The sequence below is a fragment of the Humulus lupulus genome, chromosome 9 (assembly GCF_963169125.1).
Source record: "Humulus lupulus chromosome 9, drHumLupu1.1, whole genome shotgun sequence".
Lineage (NCBI taxonomy): Eukaryota > Viridiplantae > Streptophyta > Magnoliopsida > Rosales > Cannabaceae > Humulus > Humulus lupulus.
This window is the reverse complement of record NC_084801.1, coordinates 12,977,036-12,986,599: the sequence shown is the minus strand read 5'-3', so window position 1 is coordinate 12,986,599 and position 9,564 is coordinate 12,977,036. Positions and strand designations below refer to the sequence as shown.

The following is a 9,564-nucleotide window of genomic DNA, read 5'->3' as shown; positions in this document are numbered from 1 at the left end:
TCTCACGTTCTTCATCACCATCAAAACCATAAATCTTCAATACAAAATTAAACATTCTCTCTTCCGTATTTGTTCTTCATAATCACAAATTACATATAACAAAAACTCAATTATTAATCCAACAAACCCACACTTAGAACCATAAATTAAATCTCATTCCATTACAACAAAACCTCAAATCTGGCAAATGGGAAAAAAATCAGTGCCAAAATCTCTATGAACAGAAATTCTCAAAATATCCATGAATAATAGGTTGGAAAATACCAAACAAATCACAAACTCAAATATTGTTCTTGCTCCCAAATCTCTTCTAACTCTCCACGGTGACCAACAAGATTCAGCCCCATCTCAGACCAATCCCAACGAGATCTAGCCCCAAATATGGGTCACCTTCCCAAACAGGAGATGGAGCAGACATCCATTAATGTCGACTGACTGAAGCTCCTCATCCATTATCACCGATCGAAGCTACTCACCCATTATCAATGTCGCCTATGTCCTGTCAAAGCCAGACCCAACAGAATCCTCAAATATGGGTCGATATGCCTCATCAGGCCCGATCATAGCCCCAACAGGCAGACCAAGACAGACCCAGTAGTTCGCTGACCCCGCGACGATCCATTGTCACCGTTCTTCCTAGATCCAACCTTTTCGTTCGCTGACCTCCCCAGATCTGTGCATTGCGGTAACGTTGACCCCCCAGATATGAGTATCGCGATACTGTGACCATGCCCGAGCACCTCTGCTTGCCCGTCGATGGAGATGGAGATCTACCATGGAGCTTGCTGCAATATTACAATGCAAGAAGGAAAATAGGTAGACAAGAAGAAAATGTTTAATTAAATAGTTTTATTAAATTATTTTTATTTGTGTTAAAAATGGAAAACATATTAAATCAAATTAAAATTAAAATATGGATATTTTAGTCATATTGATTTTTTTTTTAACAAAATTGAGGTTAGGTTATTATTTTATGAGGTTTTTCAAAAATATACTTTTTTTTTTGTATTTTTTTACTTTTTTACGGTCCCTGATTTTTTTTTAAATACTAACTTAAGTTTTCAAAAATACGTTTTTTAAAGTTTTATATTTACAAAAATACAGTGTCAATGAAACAACTAAAAAACAACAATAAGACAACAACTAAACATTAACACACTGCATACTAACGTGTTTTTTTAAATCAAAATATATCTGGAAACAACTAAACAACAAATATGCATCAATACAACAACAAAACAACTATAAATAAACTTAAACAACTAAAAATCAAAATAAAAAAAAACTATACATAAAATCTAAACAACACAAAAACAACAATCCCACAACAAACACAATGCAACCCATTACATTTTTAAAAAGCAACACACTACAATACAATATCGAAAAAGCAACTAGAAAATAACAATTGGACAACAATTAAACAGTAACTCACTGCATTAAACAATAACTAAAAAACAACAATAGAACAACTAGAAGTCAACCTATTACATACTAACACATTTTTTTTTATAAAAAATTCAAAATATATTGGAAAACAATTAAACATAAATTAGACATCAACACAACAACTATATTTAAATTTAAACAACTAAAAAACAACATGAAAACAACTATACAGAAAACCTAAACAACTAAAAAACAACGCAAAAACAAAATGATATTAGACAACTATACATAAATCTAAAACGTAAACAATATAGTGTTAAAAAAACAACTTAAAATCAACTAGACATCAACCTTACAACAATACAATCAATATATTGCATCAACCCAACATAAGATAAAAAACAACAACAAAACAATATATATTTTTTGGCACAAACAAGAACATATATATATATATACATATGTACAACATAATTACATAATATATATATATAAAGAAACAAATTAAATATTTAATAACTTAATATTTATGGTTGTTGACACGTGCATAAAAATAAGAGTTGTAATGAGTATTGGGTATAAAGTAATGTTTAAGAAAAGAAGCTATTGAGTAGTGACCATTATGATGAATATGAGATAAAAAAATACATTGATATTCGAATAAGAAGAAGAAGAAGAATAACAACTAAAATGAGTATACAGGATCAAGTGCAAGAAAAAAAAGGAAAAAAATGATTAAATGTGTAGAAAAAGAAGATGGTGAAGTGTCATGATTAAAGATGGGAGAGTATTATTGGGTATAAGTACAATGTCTTCCTTTTACACTCAAACATTATTTTATTAAATTATATTCTATGACAAGAATCATAAGAATCCATCTAAAAATCAATTGGTGATTAGTGAAATTACACATGTTCTTATTAATAGTTCAATATTCTTATACTTATTCCATGTGGGACACCATAGTCTAATATCACCCCTCAAGATGGTGACGATTTTTTGTTCATCAATCTTGAATCACCTGATCATAAGTGGCCTATTTTTTTAGTTTGCTTATTTTTTTGGATCTCAAGTGTCTTTTCGCACTATGCAGATCTAGTGCGACTTGGTTCACTCTTTGGATCGGTGTTGATTGAATGCCCACTAGGGAATTGACTCTTGATACCATGACAAGAATCATGAGGCTCCATCTAAAAACTAATTGATGATTAGTGGAGTTACACATATTCTTATTAATGATTCAATATTCTTACACTTATTTTATGTAGGACACCATATTATAATATTCTACACTTCTACCAATTAATAATAATAATAAAAAGATGATGATGAGGTGATTGTGTAGTAGGAAAAAATAATAATAATGGAGAATAACAATTAAAGTAGATGAGTGTTGAAAATAATAAAAAATAGAAAATAAAGATATAAATATAAGATTGTATACACGGTAATACACAAAATCATATTTTTGATAAATTAAAAAAAAAAAAAAACGTGAGAGAGAAATATGTAGATGGACATCAATAGACAAACCCGTATAAGACAAAAAAATAAAATAAAATAAACATACCGTATAAAAAAAATGAAGTAATATAAATGTAAAAATGAAAAAAATATAGCCAATTTAGATATAACTAATTTAAATGTTTTATGTAAATTTCCCTTATTTTATTCCATTTTACTAACAAATGTTGGATCGGTAACTTTCGTAAAAAAAAAAAGGTATTTATACATTTATTTATTAATAATTATTATCTGTTTTTGTGACACGGCCTAAAACCCTAGTGGGAGACATTGGAGGAAGGGGTTTAGCTCTGGTATAACCTGTTCCGTCGTTGAGAATGGCCGAGCAGCAAGAGAAAAAGCAAAGCAAAGTGCCGATACTACCATGGATGCGAAGCCCGGTGGATGTCACTCTCGTCGAGGAATCACCACTCGGTCTGGTCCCTTGCCTCGACCCCAGGTACCCTTTTCACGTTTGAGCGTTAGCTTCCCCATTATGCTATTTTTCAACCCATTTGTGTTATACTCATTTTAAGGCGATTAACCCATAAACCACTAGTTTTCATGGTGGAGTTGTTAAGAAGTTATAGATACCCAGATATCAAGTTCTTGTTTTAAGTGTTGTTTTGGCTCAATTTTGTTGCTGATTTGTTACAAAGAGTAATTTTTTTTATTGGTTTCTTGTTCTCCATTAGATTAATGAAAGCTTTGCAAAAAATGGGCTTCTCCTCGCTCTTTCCAGTTCAAGTGGCAGTTTGGCAAGAGACAATTGGGCCTGGTGCTTTTGAACGTGACCTGTGTGTTAATTCACCAACTGGGAGTGGAAAGACTCTAGCTTATGCTTTGCCAATAGTGCAAGCCCTCTCAACCCGTGCTGTCAAGTGTTTGCGAGCCTTGGTTGTGTTGCCTACTCGTGATTTGGCCTTGCAGGTTTGGTCTTCTTACTTTGCTTTTTCATCATAAAATGTTGATATTGTTCTAGGATTTAGTTAGTGTTTGAATCATATGGCAACAACATCCGTAATTGTAACTTCGTTTTAATTGTATCCGAAGCATTATTAGAATTGAACGATCCTCATTGTCACTTTGGTTGGATTGTTAAGAAAAGAAGAAAGAACTTAATTTACTGTTTTTATCATTCAATGTTCCAGAACAAGTTGACTGCATTTATTTCTAAATGTGGTTTGACACCTTGCCAATTTTTGAAATGTTTGTTGTTCTTGGTTTGGTTCAGGTCAAAGAGGTTTTTTCTGCTATTGCACCTGCAGTGGGATTATCTGTTGGTTTGGCAGTCGGTCAGTCCTCCATTGCGGATGAAATATCTGAACTAATCAAGAGACCTAAGCTTGAGGCTGGCATTTGTTATGATCCAGAGGATTTTTCTCCTGGATTGCAAAGTTCAGTGGACATATTGGTGGCGACCCCTGGAAGGCTGATGGACCATATTAATTCAACTAAGGGGTTTACGCTTGAGCATCTTTGCTACCTTGTAAGCATGAAGTTACAGATTTCTTTATTGCATATCTATGATTTAGTATATGCTACACTGAGTTTCTATGCTCCTGAAAGCTTTTGAGCCTGGAGGGTGTGTTATGCATGACAGTTAAGTCTTATATTGATTTTAGTCATCTGTTTCTGATGTATTCAGTTTTTTCCAGGCACAATATACTCTTTTGTTTAGATAATTAATTTTCTATAGGATTCAAGACTTTTGTCTGTTAACGATCTATGGAATTCTGAATTGACTTGTTAAGTTTTGATTCTGTGTGATGCCCATGTCAAGAAGTGAGTTGCTATTATTTTGAGCACTGTGATCCCCGTCGGCTGTGATATGACTTAATTATGGGAAAACTGCTATCAAAATTGCAGGGAACACCATATGCAAATAGTTATAAGTTGTAACACCAAGTTTTAATTTTTCCTATTGTTAAGTTTTATGGTGATTGGTTATGATTTTTCAGGTTGTTGATGAAACAGATCGACTACTCAGGGAGGCATATCAGTCTTGGCTGCCTACTGTGCTCCAGATGACTAGATATGATGAAGGTTTCTTTCCTCGTGCTCCCACTTTTCTCCCTTTTTCACTTGGTTCATTAAAAACCATTAGAAGATCGTGAGTTCTATGTCCAATTGTGTCCCCTTTATAAGGTTTTCTTCATTTGTTAGTTTTTAATGTTTATTTTTAGTGGAACTGATTTCTGTTTTGTATCTTGATACAAGAATGATTTGAAATTAGTTTTTAACTTTATAAGTATGGTATGAGGAAGTTTTGCTCGAATCAATCTTAAGCTTTTATATATGCTATATTTATGAAAGCTTTTATGCACCAATAGCTTGACATATGTGACTTCAATGATATCGGTTTCCAAGGTATTGCCGTTTAAGCAATCTGCCTTTTGATTAATGTAGTAGAGTTATTGGAGTCTATACATGCTGAGACTAATATATACAATCATATCATCCAATTGGTCTGAAGCATTTTGGAGAATTGCTTTATTTTAAACTTATAATTGTCTTGTCTGTTTTTAATATTAAAATTAGCTACCAACAGTTAGCTTGATTTTGAGTGTTGATCATTTCTGTTTCAGGGGTGTCGAGAGGGGATTTAAGGGTAAACCTTATCCCAGGCTTGTGAAGATGATTCTTTCTGCTACTCTGACCCAGGATCCAAGCAAGCTAGCTCAGCTTGATCTACATCACCCTTTGTTCTTGACAACAGGAAAAACTCGTTACCAATTTCCTGAAAAATTAGAGTCATTCAAATTGGTATGCAATATTTATGTTTTTCGGTCTGTAATTTCTGTAAAAATAGTTCTTGTTCTGTCTAGAAGTTTTCGAAGAACTACTAAAAGCAAGCTCATATGCAGCATTTTCTTCGAATGATTTTATCTCATAATTCTAAATATTTTATTCTTCACAGATTTGTGAAACAAAAGACAAACCTTTATACTTGGTTGCTCTTCTGCAAAAGTTAGAAGGAGAGAAGTGCATAGTTTTTACATCATCTGTGGAGTCAACTCATCGTCTATGCACCTTACTAAATTTTTTTGATGATCTGCCATTTAAGATAAAGGAGTATTCGGGTCTTCAACGTCAGTCCGTAAGAAGGTAATACCAGATTTTACTTGATTTGTATCATCTATGGCGATTTTTGTATTACTCTTTGTTGTTTGTATATCATAAAAATAACAGAGCAAAATATGAGGCAAATGTGATGTCAGTGGAATTATGTATTGAAGTTGGTGTAGTTTAGACTAGCCGTATTTGGAACCTCTCTCTCCCCCCACCACACCCAAAATATACATAAAGATTTGTATTTGGATATAAAACTATATATATCTTCTTAATGATTAAACTAAGATATCTGAGCAATTTCATTCAAAAAAAAAGAAAAAGAAAAGAAAAAGATATCGGAGCAATTAGTGTGCCTTGATTTTAATTTTAATAGCTATAACTCAAGCAAAATTTTTATTTGCCAAACCTGTAACTAAAGGCCTTGGAAACCAATGAAGGGTTTTAACTGCAGTCCAGCACAATAGACACAGAAGGGCTTTGGAAGCCATAAATTATTCATGTTTTAGGAGTGTTAAAATAAGATATATGATCTTTCACCTTTTGAATGAAGTACGACTTATGGGATTTTAGTCTATGTTGAGTCGTTGACAAGATTTTGTGATGCAGTAAAGCATTGAAAGGATTCCGGGAAGGAGAGATTCAAGTACTTGTTTCATCTGATGCAATGACTCGTGGGATGGATGTTGAAGGGGTGAAAAATGTGATTAATTATGATATGCCTGCATATATAAAAACTTACATTCATCGGGCAGGTCGGACTGCTAGAGCAGGTCAGGCTGGACGTTGCTTTACTTTGTTGCGTAAAGAAGAGGTATGTGATCTTGTTGTCTTTTTTAAATTGGAATTTATTTTACACATCTATGAGGTTTTTTATGGAAACCATTTACTTGCTAATAGATTTTTTTTTTTTTCATTTTTAATAATTTTCACTGTTTTTTTTTTTTTTATAGAAAACCTGTTATAATTATTTATTCTGAATTTTCCTAATGCCTGGTTGCAACTTGCAAGTGGCTGGCCCAGTTTTAACTGGCTGCTTGCTTTGCAAATCAAATCTATTTTTTACTGAATTGAGCCTTGAAAAGGGATGATTTTAATGCTAACTGATTAGGGACCATTTTAGCCTTGAAAAGGGATGATCAAAAGTTAATTGATAAGGACCATTTTACTTTTGAAAAGGGATGATTTTTATGCTAGCTGATTAGGACCATTTTAGCCTTGCAAAAGGGATGATTTTTACGCTGATTGATGGGGCATGGAGCAAAATGACCCTTAATGTTGTGTGAAAGTAAGTAAATGTCCATGTTTATAATTTTGTAGTAAAATAGCCTAATCATCTATTTAATATCATAAATTACCAAATATACCCTTTAACAAATTACTATTTTATTCTAAATATTTTAATATTATGGTATATGTATATTAGTTTTGTTTAATTAGTTTTTATTTTAAAGTTATTTTGATTTTTTTTTCGTTTTTTATGAGTTGTTGAATGATATATCATACCACAAAATATATATACTGAGTTGAAAAATAATATACCATCAAAACTTACAAAATTATTACTCAAAAATGTATATACTATGCTAACAAAATTATATACTACCATTAAAATGTATATACCATGATACAAAATTATATACTACCACTATGTATAATAAAATAGAAATTAAATATCACAAAAAAAAAATTATATACCATACCACAAAAAACATATACACTAATTGGAAAATAATATACCAAAAACCTATAAAAAACTTTAAAAAATCAATATAACTTTAAAATAAAAACTAATTAAACAAAACTAATATGCATATACTACTATATTAAAGTCATACAGTCCTAAATAAATAAACAAATTATAAAAATGAGTAATTTATGTAATCAACAATGTAAAAAGATCATTTATCTACAATTTTAAAAATGAGGACATTAACTTCTTGATGGCTTTATTTTGGGTCATTTCCTATAATTTCTCATGATTGATTAGGCTTGAGGGCCGTCTGTCCGTCCAATCAGATGAATTGAATTTTAGCCACAGATTTTGGGCCTAGGTGGCTCATTTGCTCCCATTGGTTGATTGAAGTGTTCAATTCAATTTCTAAGTTACAACATGTTTGTTATTAACCATGCACATATTAAACAGTCTTGAAAGTTAATCAGATTTACTAATTTAAGAAGTAAATTAAATTAATTGTATCTGGACTCCAAATTTTAAGGCTAAAGTTATGTTCCACACCTTTGTCTAGAGAAAGAATTAGAGGAAATTTAATCTTGGGAAAAAATATGAATAAAGTTTGATGTTTGCTAACACCTGATTGCTACGAAGACTATATGTATTTATTTTTTTTAGACTGATTTTTTTCGGTCTCAGATCAAGCATTTCAAGAAGCTGTTGCAGAAAGCAGATGATAATTCTTGCCCTGTTTACACAATTACTTCAAGTTCTGTTGAATCAATGCACTCAATTTATACTTCTGGTAATTTCTTATCTTGTATGTGTTTGTTTACATACCTAGATGATAATAATGCTCAATTATAATAACACTTGTAAATATATATATTTTTTCTTGCTCCGAGTATAAGCCAGACAAGAACTAGCTCAAGTTCCTTTTGTATTTCCTATAGATTTACGTTACATCTTTTACCAGCATTTGAACTAATTGTTATTTTTGCCAACTGCAGCCCTCGAAAAATTGAAAGAGACAGTTGAGTTAGAAGCATCACAGAAGCGCAAAGTTGGATTCAAGTCTTCTAAAACAGCAGCAGGGAAAACAAGCGAAACACACTCCTCCAAGGAATAACTTGTTCACAATCAAAGTAAGTTTTGCCTAAACAGATCTATGCGGGTGATGAAAGTTTTGGCCCTTTGATTCAAAATGGATGAGTGTTGGAAGATGAAAGAATAGACGACGTCTTCCACGGTTCATGGTTTCGGTATGATTTTATGTGCACTTTATGTATCCTTAGCCTTCTTTCTAACTAATCAAAGAGAAATCAGCAAAGAACTATTGCAAAAGTGATCTTTGATGGCTCATTTTCTCTTTATTAGTTTGGAATCTAAACCATGAATGATCAGTCTTGATTTACTTCTGGTATACCTAATAGTCAAATCATTTACTTCTGTAAAATACAAGTGAAACACTAATATGAGGATAGTGAATGAGAGAAAAACCAGCACAATTCATATTCCATTCTCCATTGCTAAGTACAGAATCCTATGCTGCAACCTATGTTCCAACTCTCACCGAGTTAGAATGACAGGCGCAGATCTTAGAAAAGAAAAGGGAGATAGAGAATTTACATGTGGAGCAACTCTGCCCTAAATATCCCATTAGTTGTTCAAGACAAACTATGGATACAATACAACACTAAGCCCTTGTATTGGCATGCCATAATAATTTGTGTTATGTTGTATGATATCGATCTTTACCAACAAAAAAAGAGAATCAATACCATACATCACAATTCATCACGGATGCCAACCAAAAGAAGAAACATAAATACACGAAAAACCCTACAAGTTTTATTTTTCTCATGAAAGATTTATTCAGTGCTCGAAGATTGAGAAAGATCTCATCGACATATCGTTAAGAAAGT

At 32.1% G+C, this 9,564-nt stretch overlaps 1 protein-coding gene across 2 annotated transcripts; it reads left to right on the top strand.

The window, feature by feature from the left end:
• The first annotated feature begins 3,143 nt into the window (after nt 1–3,143).
• On the top strand, nt 3,144–9,163 carry LOC133802637 (DEAD-box ATP-dependent RNA helicase 1). 2 transcript variants are annotated; one of them, XM_062240987.1, is made up of 9 exons: nt 3,144–3,352; nt 3,588–3,822; nt 4,127–4,381; nt 4,854–5,005; nt 5,481–5,658; nt 5,813–6,000; nt 6,574–6,778; nt 8,318–8,444; nt 8,650–9,163. In XM_062240987.1, the coding sequence occupies exons 1-9, from the start codon at nt 3,231–3,233 to the stop codon at nt 8,766–8,768; spliced, it is 1,581 nt and encodes a 526-aa protein (XP_062096971.1). In that variant the 5' UTR covers nt 3,144–3,230; the 3' UTR covers nt 8,769–9,163. The 2 variants fall into 2 exon arrangements, with proteins under 2 accessions (XP_062096971.1, XP_062096972.1); XM_062240988.1 differs by having other exon boundaries at nt 3,145–3,352; nt 8,339–8,444.
• The last annotated feature ends 401 nt before the right edge of the window (nt 9,164–9,564 follow it).